This window comes from Erigeron canadensis, chromosome 2 (genome assembly GCF_010389155.1).
Source record: "Erigeron canadensis isolate Cc75 chromosome 2, C_canadensis_v1, whole genome shotgun sequence".
Taxonomy (NCBI): domain Eukaryota; kingdom Viridiplantae; phylum Streptophyta; class Magnoliopsida; order Asterales; family Asteraceae; genus Erigeron; species Erigeron canadensis.
The window spans coordinates 20004061-20021329 of record NC_057762.1 but is presented as its reverse complement, the minus strand read 5'-3'; the positions used below and the strand labels follow the sequence as shown (position 1 = coordinate 20021329).

The following is a 17269-nucleotide window of genomic DNA, read 5'->3' as shown; positions in this document are numbered from 1 at the left end:
TGAAACTGGAGAATCAACTTTAAAATTTGTCAAGGCATGTACAAAGTTGTACGGCCAGGATTAAAAATCTGGAAGGAGCTTTGACTTCTTCAGTTACAAAACAATTTTTTAAAACCCCTCCTTTAAAACAAAAACAAAAACAATCAGCTCAGAAAGGAGCAAAATCTGAAAAGAAAAAGGAGGTTGTTGTTCCCCTCAAACCAATTGTTTTTACTCCTGAAGCTGGAAATTATCCTCCAGTTGCAGCCTCTAGTTCCATCCCAAGTCAATCTACTAAGACTTCTCAGGAGAAGTCTGGTGGACCCATCAAGAAAAGATGGGTTCACAAAACTAACTGATTATTTACTTGGGCGTGCAGGGCGATCGAAAAAAAGAATATCTGGTATCTGGACAGCACTGCTGGCCGAACTATAACCGGATGTAAGCCCCTGCTAGAAGAATTCACTGTCCAAGATGGACCGGCAGTGACATTTGGTAATGATGGAAGTGGGAAAACTGAAGGATATGGTGTTATTGACAATGGACAAGTCCGGTTCACAAAGGTTGCATTTGTCAATGGTTTGAAGTAAAACCTGATAAGTGTCAGTCAACTTTGTGATGATGGATATAAGGTATTGTTCGATATTGCTCAAGGTACCATATTTAACAAGGATTGGAAGGTGGTGATGATTGCACCAAGAAAAGGAAATGTGTACATTATGGACATGGAACCAGCTCCAAAAGAGCATTGTTTCTATGCCAAGGCTGATAAGGACACCAACTTATTATGGCACAAAAGGTTACCCCACCTAAATTTCAAAATTATTAATAAGTTGTCTCGAAAACAACTGGTGGATGGGATACCTTTAATTTCCTTTAAAAAGGAAAAGCCATGTCCAGGGTGTGAGATAGGCAAGAAGAAAAGGGCCAGTTTCAAGACCAGGCAAAACTTCAACATTACTGAACCTCTTCACATGCTTCATATGGATCTCTTTGGTCCAGTGAATGTTCAGACGAAAGCTGGTAAGCGATACACTTTAGTTGTTGTCGATGAATTCACCAGATTCTGTTGGGTGGTATTCATCAGATCTAAAAGTGATGCACCTGGTGAAATCATCTCTCTCATCAAAAGAATTGAGCTCAAGTATACCAAGAAAGTGTGTCAGTTGCGAAGTGATAATGGTACAGAACTTATAAATAAAGAATTGGAATCATTTTGCAATGAAACTGGCATTTCTCAAAACTTCTCTTCAGCTCGTTCTCCAGAGCAAAATGGTGTGGTTGAAAGAAAGAATCGCACATTGATTGAAGCTGCAAGAAGTATGTTATCTGAATCAGGTCTTCCAACCAGTTTTTGGGCTGAAGCTATGGCAACTGCTTGCCATACCCAGAATCGGTCAATTTATGTCAAGAGACATAGGAAGACTTCCTATGAAGTCCTCAGGAATCGTAAACCGAATATTTGATATTTTTAGGTTTTTGGTTGTCCAGTTTACATTCTAAACGATTCCAGTCAGCTAGGGAAATTTGATGCAGACGAGGGTGTTTTGTGGGGTATTCAGATATTAGAAAAGCCTATAGAGTTTATAATTATAGACTCCAAAAGGTACACGAGAAAATTCATGTCACATTCGATGAATCAAATGAAGCAATCAATAAAAAACCAAACCTTGATTTATCTCCAGTTGTCCCAGTCAATTTTGGTGTATCTGATCAAGTTCATCAATCAGTTACTGCACCAAAAGATGTTTCCAGTTGCACAAAAGAAAAGCTCCAGTGACACCTCATTCTATCCCTCCATCAGTTTTAATTTACCACATAAACTGGTGATTGGATCAGATGTACGTCCCACGACAACATCAGAACCAGTTCAAACCTCTCCAGTTCTTCAAGATATGCCTTTATTTGAAGAAAATCAAGTTGTCACTCCAGTTGACACTGATGATGAAGTTGAAGTAGTTTGGGCTGATCCTTTTCCAATCGCTACAACTGTTGAGGATCACCAGGTGACTTGCACTGATGTTGTGCTTTCTCAACCTAGTCAATACACTAAATGGACTGCAGCTCATCCAATTGAACAAATTATTGGAAATCCAGATAGTGGGGTTCAGACTAGAAGAGCCACAAGTGAGCAATGCTTGAACGTCACCTTCTTATCACTGATTAAACCGAAGAAGATTGACGAGGCTATGGCAGATCCAAGCTGGGTTGAGGCTATGCAAGAAGAGCTCAACCAGTTCGAAAGGAACAATGTTTGGGAACTTGTTCCTTGTCCTCCAGGGTTAAAGAAAGACCCATTGGTACGAGGTGGGTCTACCGAAACAAGATGGATGAAGATGGCAACGTTGTTAGGAACAAAGCTAGATTGGTTGCCAAGGGTTATTGTCAAGTAGAGGGTGTAGATTTTGATGAAAATTTTGCTCCAGTTGCAAGACTTGAAGCCATTAGAATTTTCTTGGCTTATGTTGCTCATTTGCAATTTAAAGTCTTTCAAATGGATGTCAAAAGTGCGTTCCTGAATGGAACTTTGGAAGAAGAAGTGTATGTTAAGCAAACACCAGGCTTTATTAATGAGAAGAATTCTCACTGGGTATACAAGCTGAACAAAGCATTATATGGTCTTCATCAAGCCCCGAGAGGCTGGTATGACACTTTAACTAAACATCTTCTCAACAATGGTTTTCAACGAGGTGCAATAGATAATACCTTGTTTATCTTGAAAGAAAAAGGTAATATCTTACTGGTTCAAATTTATGTTGATGACATTATATTTGGGTCAACTGATGATGCCATGTGTGAAAAGTTTTCTAAAATCATGTCAACTGAGTATGAAATGAGTTTAATGGGTGAATTAACATTTTTCTTAGGTTTACAAATTAAACAAACCATGGATGGTATTTTTATTAACCAAGAAAAATACGTCAGAGATTTGTTAAGAAAATACAAATTTGATTCAATCCCATCGAAAAACACACCCATTGCAGCTCCTTTAAATTTGGATTCTGACCCAAATGGAAAACCAGTGGACCAAAAATAATGTCACGGAATGGTTGGTTCACTGATGTACTTAACTGCCAGTCGACCGGATATAATGTTTGCAACATGTCTATATGCCAGATTTCAGGCTAACCCAAAAGAATCACATTTTCATGTTGTTAAGCGAATCTTCAGATACCTAAAAGGGTGTCCTAGCCTTGGTCTTTGGTATCCCAAAGGCTCAGGGTTAGATCTAATGGGTTATTCAGATTCAGATCATGCAGGTTGTAAGATAGATAGAAAGTCTACAACTAGTGGTTGTCACTTTCTGGGGGGAAAACTGGTGAGTTGGACTAGTAAGAAGCAGACTTCGATCTCAATGTCAACTGCTGAGGCAGAGTACATTTCTGCGACCAGTTGTTCTGCCCAGATTCTTTGGATCAAAAACCAGTTGCTTGATTATGGTATGAAATATACAAGAACCCCAATCTTTTGTGACAACACTAGTGCAATTGCTATATCTTACAACCCGGTGATGCACTCAAAGACAAAGCATATTGACATCAGGTATCACTTCATTCTTGATCATATTATGAAAGGAGACATTGAAATTCATTTCATCCCCACTGATAAATAGTTAGCTGATGTTTTTACGAAGCCTCTTGATGAGAAAACTATTAAACACCTCATCAGTGAACTGGGTATGTTAAATCCTTATTAATCTGGAGAGGCCCTCCAGTTGAGGATGGTCCAGGTGATCCTTGATTGGTTGGAGATTGAACGCCTTGATGTACTCAAAGACCAGTCCTTGATCAAATGGATCACATTTTCAGGGGGAAAGACTCAAAGTATTTTTCCAATTAAAATTCATTTTATTTTGAAAAATGCAACCGGAGAACCTCTCAATTGAAACTGGCATCTGGAAAATCTTCCTAGTGTGCTAGTTTGGTCTTGTCTTAAACAGGTGGTCAACCAGATTTTATAACGTTATGTTTTACTTGGTCAATATTTGTGACACATAATGGTACTCGAGTGTTTGTAACCCATTCACAACCGTCACCTGACGTGTCTGACGTGTCAAGACTTTTTGTTGAAAAAGAATGCACTTTTTATGGGAATTGTTGAAAATAGTGGGCGCGTGGGAATACCAGCCGTCATAGCATTAAATGCTTGATGGAAGGTATTAAATATTTTTGAATTTCAAATTTTCTAAAAATCAAATTTATAAACGATTTCGAAAATTTGGGGATTAAAATATCCTTCCTTATATATGTTGGTAATATTTTATTGCCTATATATACCCCCATCAAAATCATCTACCATTTACTTCACATAAAATTCCTTTCATTTACTCTTCCAATCATCAAAATCGCCTCTTTTCTCTCTCTTTTCAATAAATCAAGAACCCTAATACCAAAATTCTTAGTTTCAGTTTCAAATCAATATCATATGGCTCCTAAATCTTCATCTTCTTCCTGTTCTCGTGATGTTAACTTGCTCACAGTTGAGTATGTTCCATCTGGGAACATTCATCCAGCCATGGGTTGCCCTAATCCTAAACTAATTAGGTTGAATCCAAACAACCCATTGGCAAGTTTGAAAGGGCAACAATCAGCCGATTCACTCATTGGGAGAATCCAATCCTTTCTTCGTGATTCTCCCCTTGGCGATTGTTTTTCTTTGAACCCACATAAGTTATATCATGACTACTTATGTGAGTTCTAGTAAACGGACACCATCTTCGATGACGGCTCATCCATCTCCATCACCCTAAAGGATGGGTCTGTCCCGTGCACCATCACCGCTGATACGCTAAGGCATGCCCTTCACCTCAACTACTAGAGAGAAGGTGAAACTCCAGTTGTAATCTCCCAAAACATTAATTTTCGCCAGATAATTCTGGATATGGGCAATGAAGAAGTACTTGACAAGGAAGTATTACGGACCAAAGGTCCCATGACCATGAAAGGCCTCACACCATCCTGGAGGTACTTCTTCATTCATTTGGTCGAAAGTTTGGGTGGGAGTTCTGGTGGTTTGGACCAGATTAACTCCTTTCAATCAGAAATGGCATACTACTTGTGGAATGGACTGAGAGTAGACTTCGCAAACATATTGTTCAAAAGCTTGGTGTTTAAATTGAAAGGTAACAGGGGTCCTTATATCCCGTTCTCGCGACTATCTCTCTGTTTTAAATTGATTCTGGGCAGAGAGGCATACAAAATACTCTCTCTTTATACTCTATGCCAGAATTATTGAGGAATCTGGACAACCTTGCGTCCACAACTGATGAGGTCCAGATTCCACCTAGAATGTTACTGGCATTCGCAAAAACTGAAGCACCAGCAAAAACTGAAGCACCATTACTAGGTGACTCAGAAGACAACTGGGCGGGCCTCAAAATAAGGAGGGACCTACCAGTTCGTCTGCTGGTCTTGTAACTGTTGCCGAACCTAGGCAACAGTCTAATATCACCAGCTCCAGCGTGTCATTCCAACTATTCACCATCCCAACAGGTATCCAGGTTGTTCCAAAGGCAAAAAGGTCTAACAAAAGTCGTAGGAACAAGTCAGAATTTGCCACTGAAACTAGCACCCCAACTAGCCCTTCAGGTACTTCCCAACAAGTACCTGGAGATAGTCAAAGGGAAGAACCGCAAGCAACCACCCTTGAAACTTCTTTAGGAGAGGGTGGTGAAGATGCAACTGGGTCAGCCCAACCCAGATTAGAGTCCGTGTCAGCACAATTCTTGCAAAGCCAACCATCTGATACTCTAATTGCACGAACCAATGAAGTCTCTGGCCAGTCACAGCCAGAGATCGTGGTTCTAGATTCTTCGGCCCATGATATTGTAACTGAGGAAAGAGCAGTTGTAGTTGAGGCACCAATGACCTCTTTCCAGGGAGAAGATGCTTCGGCAACGGATCCTAGAACTGATGAAACCATTGAGAAAACTCAAACTGGTCATCAGGAGTCTGAACAACTTGTTCAGCCACCCCCAACATTTATGGATCTTGGCATAAATGAGGGTGAGTTTCAACTTGAATCTTCGGATTCAGATGAAATCGAATCTGACCTGGAAATGGCTGATGCTTCTGTACTTTATCAGCTCCCTTCTTTCCTTGGTCTACCCCAAGAACCACAAGTTTCAGTTTCACACCAAGATTTCTCCTCACCTCGAGAAATTCATCAATTCGCCTCCAGACAACTACTATCCTCCATGAATGTGCCTATAAATAGACACATTCTAACACCACCATCGCCGACGTACATACCTGAGCATTCTCAGCCTGTACGTCAACTTGAATCTCTTCCTCTTCTTTCTACAACCCCTCATATTCCTTCAGCTAGTGCAACAACAACTGGAGAACCATCACTTACTCTACCTCCTCCAGTTATGTCTGTTGCATTTCGAGCAGGTCTAGTGGCACCTTCCCCCCCATCACGGGACAGCCAGTTCGTGTCTTTCCAGGCCGATATCTCAAACCTGTTAACAAGGGTGGAGGATATTCAAAAGATATTGGACAAAAATGCCAAGCCCCTCTCCAAATACGACAAGGATCATATGACAAATGTTAAGGTGGTTGATTTGGGGATCAATAAGTTCTCTGGCAATGAGGACTTGGTATTTCAAAAGCTCAACGAGTTGTTCATTAGCTGCAACGCACTGGCTACTTCTTTAAAGGAAGCTTTTGACCTCACTCAATTTAAGGTACATACATCCATCACCAACCTGTTGAGCAACACTGTCAGATCATCAGAAGTTGAGTTAAAAGAATTGGAAAGACAGGTTAAACTCCTTGTTGAAAAACCTGGTCTAGATGTAGTTGAGCTTGGCAACCAGTTGGCCTCTTCAGTTGGTCAGAAAATCGAAGATACCTTGGCTGCACGAGAACAAAATTTGATAGAAAAGGTGATCTCTGAGATCACCAAGACTGCAGCCCAAGGTTGATCTCACCCAAATTACATCTGAGATCAATCAGTTGAGGTGCAGTCTTGATACACTGGCCAGCAAGGTATTGATCACACCACTGCTATTGACAAACTGACAACTGAAGCTAGCAAGGAAAAGGAAGTTGTGAAGGAAGCGACTTCAACTGGGCTCTCCCCAGATGACTTGAATATACTTAAAGCAATTCAGGCTAGCCAAAACGAAACAAATGGCAATGTTTTGGTTCAACCACAAGAAATTAATCATATTTGGAGGACAGTTCGCATGGTTTGTGGAGTCTTCAAGGAGTGCAAGAACATGGAGTCGTGGCAGCCTCTAGGTCGCTTACCATCTAGTCACTCAGATTTCGAAGCAATCCGAAAAGGACTAGATGCTGCCAAGGGGGAAAGATCTGTTCTTGCACCCCATTCTGTTGAAGCTTCAGGTTCAGGGAAGGAGAGTGTGGTTAGAACCAAGACTAGTACTGATGCTAGTCAGATGGTTGCTGCTGCCAGTAGTGAAGCTGGTGGGCAAGTGATTGAGCAGTTTGAGGATGTATTTGATAGGGGGAACATTGACAAGGGGAAAGCAATGGCCACTGATGAATCTCCAAAGCTGGCCACTGATTTACCAATGTTAGAAACTGGCAATGTTGATCAGTTGCCTCCAGTAACAGAAAGTGAAAGCCAGAAGCTGGCAAGAATTGGGTATGTCATTAAGGAGAGAAAGAAACAAATGAAAGTTAACCAGTTTAAATCAAGGAAAACTTTCTCTCCCATTCTTGTTGAGACCACTGATGCACAACTTATTGGCATACAACTGATGGAATACAAGAAGATCAAAAAAGATCCAAGGATTGTTAATGCCTTGAGAGAAATGCTGGAGGTTAAACTGGATAAACATTATCAGGATGATGAAGCTGATTACGATGCCAGATGCTTAAACATATCAGTGGAGAGGGCTAAGGAGATACGAACTGAAGGGATTCTTAAAAGAACTGAACAAGTAAAGAAAATGGTCAAACAGGTATTGAATCCACCCAAGTCCAAGGGAAGAAAACAAAAAGTTTTGTCAAGGGATGCAAACCTAAGGACTTGGGTAAAACCATCTGAACCCACAACTGAAGACATTTGAGCTGCTACTCACAAACTGAGCACGAGCCAGATCAAACTGACCAATGAATCTGAGGCTCGCACATACTTATCTGATGTACAGCGTCGAAGGCATAATAAAAGTAAGATCACTGATGTGAAGGATTCGATCAAACCTGGTGCCAAACACTTTGTGGTTGAGATTCAATTTTTTGGTGGACCCAAAAGAACAACTGAGAACCCTGATGTCTATCAATATGGTCATTCAGAGCATGTGGAGATGCTAAGCTTGTTGGAGAAAAGGCAACACAAGAACAAAGCTGAAAAAGGCTGTGAATATGTATTGCAGAACCTTATCAAGTTCAAGGAAAATGTTGAAGAAAGATTGAACTTTGATCTGGAGGATAAGCAGCCAATTTCATCTGTTGCCAAAAGGAGGAAAACTGGTGAAGGGCCATCTGTATAAGTTTTCCTTCTGTCTATTTGCTTGTAATTTTATTTACTTTCTTGTAACTTATTTGTAAAATATTGTATATACAAGTTGTCAGATTTTAATCCACAAGTTAGATAGTTGATAGAATCTACAAACAACTAAAATTGAACCCAAGGCATTTAATGATCTATAAAAATGTCTTGGAAAATTAATAGGTTTTATCAAACACAAGTATTTCAAACTTATACTTGTATAGAAACAAGTTTGAAAATACTTGGCAATATTCCAGGACAATTAGGGGGAATTTGTTAGGTCCAGTTTTGTTGAAAACTAGAGCTCTCCAGTTGCATCTGGAGAGATTGAAGAATTGTCCAAAATATTTGAAGTCCAGTTGCAATGTACAGTTTATGCAACTGATGACTTCCTCCAGTTGAGATCTGAAGTCCAATATCTGAAGACATTCCAGTTGAAGTCGAAGACAACAAGTGGAAAAAAGGGAATGGCGATGGCAATGAAACCCAGTTGACATTCTATCAGATTAATCAACTGGAGATCCTCCAGTGTAAATGCTCTTACAAAGTTTTACACTGATTACAAGGAGGACCTTTTACACTACATCCTTTTACCCGGACAATAATCTTGTCTGTGGATAAAAGTGCAAAGATGTAGAGTGGTTGAATAAAGTAACCTTTTGTCTTACTTTATTTAGCACACACACAAAGAATTATTTACTAATACTTTTGTGTGCTGTCAACTATATTTGTACGTCGAAGTTGAGATCACAATGCTCAACCTTCGACTATAAATAGAGATTCTTGCACAAGCATGTTGACAACTTTGCGAACACATACATTCTGCAATATTGTTGGTGAACTTGTGCAATATTCTCTTAATCGCAAAAAGGAACATTTCACAACTCTAAGTGTTTCGATTGTTAAGAGAATTTCCAAGTATACATCAATTGTATTTCATAGGTTGTTAGGATATTTACATTCGTGTATTATCTTGGTTCCGCAATAACCTTGTATTTTATTTAACATTAATAAATAAAATACACTTGAAAAATTACATATTGTCTCACCAATTTACTTTACTTGTACTTTACATCAATGCATCATATTTACTTATTTGACTTATCACCTTGATAAGTATACCTTCAGTAAACTTGGTACACTTTTTTCTTTAAACTGGTCACATCTAGATTAAGTGAAAGTGTTGCAAAGTACACTCACTATTGACATAGAGGTGTTTTCAGCACTCATCTATTCATAGTTGGGACTTACAAACCACTATGTTACCCTAAAATAGATTGTCATATTTCGATTCTCATAATTAAATTGTGTTTCCTATATTTTTAATTTGCATATATGTTTTTCCTATGTACAGTTGTCGGGGAAATAATCAACTATAAATAGTTATGTTAATATATAGCGTGTTGTTGCGGATTATTTCATTTGCTGTATGAAAATTTTGACAAAAATAAGATATTCACGTATAAAACTTCTTGTCATATTAATATTAATATTAATATTTTTAATATTGTATTCACTTCATGAACAATGTTTTTTGGAGGTTGTATTTTTCATCTATTAGACATGGTTATTATTTTCGTGAATAGAAAAGGTATATATTAGAGGGAACACCTCGATCCCGGATAACACATTGTATCGACATGGGTAGACTATAAAATTCATGTCCCAGTAAAACCCCTTCATCGAATACCTCATACTTTAATTAGATATAGAAAATCTAGAAAAAAAAAACTTAAAAGGGCAAAAAGCAGAAAAAGCAAAGTTTGTTGCCAAAAGTCTAAAAGCTTAAAAGAGACTGGGAGAAAGTTTGTGGAAAAAAAAGTATTGTGGCCAAAGTTAAAAGTTTACTATAGAGTCTTCCTTAAATGCTATATATACTAATAATGAGTAGTTGATTATTATAAAACAAGTATTAAAGTGAAACAAATAGGATAAGACCTTGTATTTATATCATGATTAAATTGATGCACGAAAATACAGAAAACACAAGTGTATGTATTCATGCATGATGATTTTCAGTAAAAAGACTTACAGTTTTACTTTAATACTTGTTTTATTTTAACTAGAACCTATGTAACGAACTTTCGGTTTTTGGTTATTGAAAAAACCCAGGTATATGTGGTAGCCGTATAAGTTGTCATGTTGTCAGTTTGCAAGTTTTTGATTTGAGAGATACATCTAATAACCAGCATTTGAAAAATCATTACATACAATAAACATCCGAATAGTAGATTACACTACATAACCATTTGTTCGTAATTATTGTTCCATTATCCGGATATATCTTTGGTATTTTTCATTTACAAAGCATATTAGAGCCACCTGAATAAGTGGAATTTATTTCACTTGCAAAGGAAATTATAACACATTTGATTGTTTATGGGATAAAATGTAATGATGGTTACAATGGTTCATGAGAGATCCACCTCTTGAACATGGCAAAACATTCTTTCGGCTTGTATTCGGGGGCAGTGTGCCCAGCACCCTGCAACATAACATACTTAAATTAATATCATGTATCGACACTCAAAATACAAAAAGCTCATATTCCTTACCTTCACAGTAGCGAATGTCATCATATTGGAATAACTCTCAGTGTACCTGTAAGAAGACAAATGAAAATGTCAGAAACATACACCACAAGTACATTTTATTACATTGTCTCAAATACATCATTCGTAAAATACCCAGCAATTTGACAATGAACCTTCCACGATCGCCATTGATCGATGACATGATAGTTTAGATCTTTTACCCATGCTTCAGTTGACTGGTGAGGAATACTCATATCATGGTCACCACTGCATTAAATTTATAAAAAGTTAAAGAGCAATCCTTTATTGTTTCACAAAGAACAATTCTCGATTTATGTTGTAAGATAATGAGGACCTATAAATTAGAGAGCGGTAGCCCTTGCTGCTGAGGTTTAAATGGTATGGTCTGACATCATATACCGTTAAGGTGACATTTAGATCCTCGCCGCATCTTTGCCATTCTTTGACAGTTCCCTGGAATTTGTAGCATGTAAGAGTAATGCTGCGATTATATATAATATATATATACTAAAAATATATAAGGATTAAATACCTTACGGATGTGCAATGCTTTTCTAACATTTACATCATTAGCCCAGTAATTAACTAGCTTATATCCATCACCCTGGAAATAAAAACCATTTTAAATTCTGATATATATTTGCCTTACTCTGTTTTGTTTTAAATAAAGTAAGATCCAATCCAAGGTATATGTTGGAAAGGGATATATGTGAGTGTAGACAGTACTTACTCGACAATGAAGTGAAGAAAAGGGACGTTCCTCGTTCAATTGCTTTTGACTGGCTAGTTGTATTGACGAACGACAATAAGGTTCCAAAACATGGGAAGGTTCAATCCCATCTATGCACTACAAAAATATCATACAAGATTATATAATCAACTGGGAGTGAATGATGATTAACTAAAGAGGCTATGTGGAATATGATTAACGTTGAGTAATAGTTGAGAAGCATTGCTTAGTAGTATGTAGATGATGCATATGATTAGTGAAAAAAAAAAAATTGGATATCAGATTTAATACTTACAAAAACTCTTACACATTAAAACATCGTATACCTCTTGGTACAACTCAATATTTCGGAGACATCCATCGTTGTTAGGGCTGATATAATCTAACCGATACTCTCCTTGACAACTGTGTGACAATGACTTTAAAGACATTGGCATAGAAGAATATCAGTTGATATGTTTAATATTAAATAGGGATAATGGCATATGAATGTAACCACCTATGACAAAATGGTTATCTAATGTAGTAACCTACTCAGGTGGCTATATAATATGTGCACCTATGTTTTTTGGCTATACTATGTAAAATATGTATGGACTTTACATAGTATAGCCAAAAAAACATAGGTGCATACATTACATAGTCACCTGAGTAGGTTATTACATTACATAATCATTTTGTCATAGGTGGTTACATTCGTATGCCATTATCCCTATTAAATATACATGATAAATATTCATTTAGGAATAGAACATACCTTGTAGAGTTCATCTGAAATAAGCCCCATACCATTTGCGAAACGAATTTGGTAATTATCTCCCTCTGGAAATGTCAGAGGATTTCCAAGCACATATCCCTGTTGCACAAAGTTTATCGATTAAGAAAATATATTTGAAATTACGCATAGTGGAAAATATTATAGAATTATTAGGAGGTATATATGCTAATTAATTCTGGACTTCTGGTCCATAAGGTTCATCCAGATGATCTTTAAGCAGTTAAAACTTTACTTTACATGCTTGACCAACAAGGGAACAGAGGATTTTATATGCTGATATGATAGTACATGAGATTAAGAGCAGTAACTAATGATGACCTTTAGATTGATATATGGTTTAGTGTTGACTTCATTTCCTGCACATTGCAATATATTATGATAAAAGGACCGAATCAGTGATTATACGCTTAAAGGTGTCGCAAACAGAATGGTACTACAAACTACACAAAGTGTTACCATTTGATATTAGTTGTGTGATTATAGGTACTGGAATTCCAGAATACGAGTCCCCTCCAACATAGAATGGGTTGGAAACGAACTCGGGGTGAGTTTCTAACCACTGCATAATGATTAAAAGTGTAAAAAAGGAAGTTGCAAAGCATAAAATGTTGCTTCAAGATGCATTTAGAAATAAATGCGATGCTAAGTTTGTTCGAATTGTAGTTATTTCCTAAAACATGTACCTTTCTCATAAATTCATATGCTTGATGACTATATTGGATATCTGTAGAACTAGAGGCTATTGTCGTTCTAGCATAAGAAAAACCAGTACCAGCAGGAATATCTAGGAAAATTATGCTTGCCATCTGTATTTTGAGAACATTCAAAGAATCAAAGACCATCAATGTCCTGAAAGTTAATGCTATCACTGTATATATATACAATGTACGGGTAAAATTGAAAGTTTAACTTACAGTTATGGCCCCTCTAAACATAGAGAACGATAAGTCAATAACTGAAACAACAATAAGCGTGGACTTCTTTTTGGGTTTAAAAATGTACTTACAGTTTTACCTTCAACAACTCTACTCTTAATACACTATCTGCCTCGAAATAAATTAAGCAAACTCTTAAAAGGGGAAGATAGGAAACCTTTGTCCACGAATAAGGTGTCAAAAACAAGTTAGGCAAACTTCCATTGTACTTCACAGCCTCAAACTGTATAGGACCTATTTTGTTCAAATAACTAGTTCAGTCAAAAACTACCCCATATAACTAAACAACATCATTGAAACTTGAAAGTGTTACTCAAAACAAAGCTCAAGAAAAGTCTTCATTAATTATCAATACCAATCTCGTAGAGAAAGCCCATGACAGAGGAGCAACCGGGACCTCCGGACATCCAAAGCATGAGAGGATCCTCCTCTGGATTTGACTCAGATTGAATGAAGTAGTAAAAGAGCTGTACATCTTCATTCACATCCACTCCAACATAACTACATGTAAATAGTACATATATGTACAATCCCTTAGTATTACCAATATATATAAATAGGGATAAGTGCGTCATAAGGTAGATAACTAAGATCGAAATATGTACAATCCCTTAGTATTACCAATATATATAAATAGGGATAAGTGCGTCATAATGTAGATAACTAAGATCGAAAAGTTATAGTGCGTCATATTGTAGATAACTAACTATGACTGGCCAATTAAAAACTTACACGTGGCAACTCATATTAGGTGCCACGTATATCATGTTACATGATTTGAACATTTTGACAAAGTTCGTGCATACAGGTTTCTAAAAGTTTGTGTACACTATAACTTTTCGGACATAGTTACATATATTTCGGTGCACTTATCCCAATTAAATAAAGCTTAAGTACATACCCAGTTTCTAGATGAAAAGGGAGGGGTCCATGGAAACCAGGAAGATAATCTACTTTAGCGGATGATGATGAGGATGAGCTTACAGCAATACAAATATTAATATTGAAGAAGATGGTTATTATTAAGATGAAAAAAAGATACATGATATTTAGTTAATTAGCTTACAGTGAGTAAGCTAGCAAACACAGCGAATCAAGGTTTTTGTGATTGAGATATAATACCTATTTCAAAACAATTTGACTTTATACACATCTAAGGTGCTGTGTACTAGGTGTCAAAATAAATTGTCTTGTAAGAACGTATTATTTTAGTTTGCAATAAATTAGACCATCCACAATAAGGATGTTCATTGGAAATTTATGGTGACATGGAGGATATTTGTAGGAAAACTATTGATATGGGTGGTGACATGGAGGATGTCCATCCATGATTGTTTGTAAAGAAGGATGAGGAAGGATGATGAGAGATAAAGGTAAAAGACAAAAGTTACTTTAAAATTCATATGGTTGCTTGTAAGAAAGATGGATATATTATCGTTGTATGTAAAAAGTGTTTGTGGGAACGATGGATGAAAAACTGACGTAGCATGTTGATTAGGATGTTTGTTAGAAGGATATCCTAAACTGATGCGGATAGTCTTATATTACACGATTTACACACCAGAGAGGTTGCTGTATGAGGTTATTAGGAGTTTGGCACTATATATAATTAGCCTACCAACTCTCCAACCTTTACTCATTTCAATCAATTATTATATATTTTTCAAACTTTTGATCCTTATTTAAAGGCATCAATCAATCATCCACCTTTCCCTGTTCAAAAAGTAAAATCATCCACCTTTCACCATATTTTTAATTTTTATACGAGTATTTGGAAAATTTTAAACTAAATAGACTTAAAAGAAGGGGACTGAATTAGACCAACTGTAGCGTTGCTCCAGCTAAACTCTTTTGACATGATCAGCAGTATTATTATGCTCATATTCACCTGATAGATTTTGAAATTAGCGGTAGTACTTAATCATAATAAAGGAACAAATATGTAAGAATATAAAGCTATTTTGTATGTCAACCACGATAAAGTAGATGCAAAATGAGGAATTTTGATATAACTAGTGATAAGAAAATACCCAAACAAAACATTGAAATTTGAAAGAAAGATATAAACCCTTAAAAATTCAAACCCGGAGAATATATACATAACAACTCACATAGTCCAACGGCTTGGAAACTACTCCACCATGATATAGGGAGTTGAAATAATATACAATTCCGTCATGTTATACTCCTCAGATAAGATCATAGTTTGGCGCGCAGTATTTAAGAAGAAAACAAACAAAAAATAAAAATAAAAATAAAAATAGAAAGAATTGCATAGTCACTGGCCATTCTAAATTCGACGTGATTCACTCCTAGAAAGCCTTGAAGCTGTAATTTTGACAACCAAATTCCTTTTGAAAACAATATGGTCTTCTCTGAACGAAGAAACTCTATCTTCATCGATTCTCCCCATCGCAACAGTGTAACTCCTCTGCAGACCTTTCTTCAACCCACATGGTTGTTGTAGTTGGTCCTCTTGCTTTTCTGTCACGCACGTGTCAAGTTCAAACTCACAATTTCTAGTCACTCCCATAGAATTAGCCCTGGTAAGCTTCGAAGGAAGGTTAGAATCTTGAAAGATCATCGTGGGGCGTTTATACGTTGTGCTAAATTTGGTAATGCCTTTGATGTAAATATCTTTGGCTTTACGCAGAGCCCGTATAGGGGTCTTGATGATCCGAATGATTGTTACCGTCTTCTTTTGAGATGTTGCCTTACCTCTCATAATTAATGTTATTGCTTCAATTCTTAGCAGAACCTGTCTTGAGTTTTTTGATACAAACTTTTTTATAATTACAACTAACTAGTAATTTGATTTTCAGAAATGATTTAAGTATGAAGAATAAGGGTGCAACTTGAGAGAATTATATATGTATATGCCACTGAAACCGAGTTGATTCAGCTGTTCATAATGAAAAATATGTGGTTGGGTAAATACATGTTTGACTTAACTGAGATAACAGCTATTTGATTAGCTAGCTATCAACAGATTCTAATATAAATTATCAAGTCGCATTTTGTTAAAATACGATATATTAGAAGTTTTTATATTCTAGTTTGCTTAGTTGGCAGTTAATGTACATAGTTGCATAGCAATAAGGGCTTCATCCTCAAAAGAGATTAACCAACAATATACATTAAACTTCTATCTCAGTGTTTTGTTAATAAATTAAAGGCCGGCCTAAATTAAATATCTCTCAAATTATATATTAATGAACTTCTATCAGTGCACGATCTAAGAATCTAAAATATATGTGAATGTATCTTCAATTTATCATTGTTAATTTGATCAACTGATCCTTGCTTTTCATGTGTCATATTGATGCGGGCCCAGATGTAAATGAAGATGTCCTTTTGTTGCTAGAGACCCAAGATCACATGTAAAAGGGTTACCCTACTATAACTTGGGGTACCGGACTCTGTTTCGGGTGTGCAACCAGTTATAACCAGTTTGGAATGTATGCGATGGCATAGCAATTTCCTACCGGCCGCTAAATGATTAAGGACAATGATTATTCATTGTTTACCAGTTTGTGTAACCTGATGTGGATTCATAAGAATTCAAAAGTGGTTTCGGTATGTATTGCCGTGCCAATTAACTTTTCACTAAAACTAATACATAAAAATAGTACTAAAATTATACATTTTAAAAGACATTATCGCCCCAGTGAGGATTAAGAAAATGGAACTAAAATAGATTTCGCTAATATATTCCCATGGTCAACGTTGTGGGTGTGGTTTAAAACTCTAGATTAATCGATCTCCTTGCCTATTCCCATTAATTACAGTGGGTTAAGTAAACACTAGTCTTTCAATGAATGTTTTGAAT

The 17269-nt window shown here is 36.7% G+C and overlaps 2 protein-coding genes across 4 annotated transcripts; both read right to left on the bottom strand.

Moving 5' to 3' along the window:
* Window positions 1-10633: 10633 nt before the first annotated feature.
* LOC122586407 (serine carboxypeptidase-like 7) lies at window positions 10634-14554 on the bottom strand. 3 transcript variants are annotated; one of them, XM_043758403.1, is made up of 14 exons: window positions 14342-14550; window positions 13796-13941; window positions 13598-13674; window positions 13189-13311; window positions 12962-13064; window positions 12824-12861; window positions 12485-12583; window positions 12054-12146; window positions 11728-11844; window positions 11530-11601; window positions 11332-11450; window positions 11130-11243; window positions 10998-11043; window positions 10634-10927 (listed from the first exon to the last, which is right to left on the bottom strand). In XM_043758403.1, the coding sequence occupies exons 1-14, from the start codon at window positions 14482-14484 to the stop codon at window positions 10844-10846; spliced, it is 1374 nt and encodes a 457-aa protein (XP_043614338.1). In that variant the 5' UTR covers window positions 14485-14550; the 3' UTR covers window positions 10634-10843. The 3 variants fall into 3 exon arrangements, with proteins under 3 accessions (XP_043614338.1, XP_043614339.1, XP_043614340.1); XM_043758405.1 differs by having other exon boundaries at window positions 10893-10927; window positions 11150-11243; window positions 14342-14554; XM_043758404.1 differs by lacking the exons at window positions 12824-12861; window positions 12962-13064.
* A 1176-nt stretch (window positions 14555-15730) lies between these two features.
* On the bottom strand, window positions 15731-16165 carry LOC122587832. Its single transcript, XM_043759997.1, has one exon. It carries the CDS (start codon window positions 16163-16165, stop codon window positions 15731-15733), a length of 435 nt encoding a protein of 144 aa, XP_043615932.1.
* Window positions 16166-17269: the final 1104 nt, after the last annotated feature.

What these genes read in the sequence shown, in the direction of transcription:
- LOC122587832 (XM_043759997.1), bottom strand. Translation starts at nt 16,165, where the DNA reads ATGAGAGGTAAGGCAACATCTCAAAAGAAGACGGTAACAATCATTCGG.
- LOC122586407 (XM_043758403.1), bottom strand. Translation starts at nt 14,484, where the DNA reads ATGTATCTTTTTTTCATCTTAATAATAACCATCTTCTTCAATATTAAT. An exon ending in TTTCAGATGAACTCTACAAG is followed by an intron (nt 12,147 to 12,484) that starts GTATGTTCTATT and finishes ATGTCTTTAAAG; the next exon opens with TCATTGTCACACAGTTGTCA. An exon ending in ATATTGAGTTGTACCAAGAG is followed by an intron (nt 11,845 to 12,053) that starts GTATACGATGTT and finishes ATATTTTTGTAG; the next exon opens with TGCATAGATGGGATTGAACC.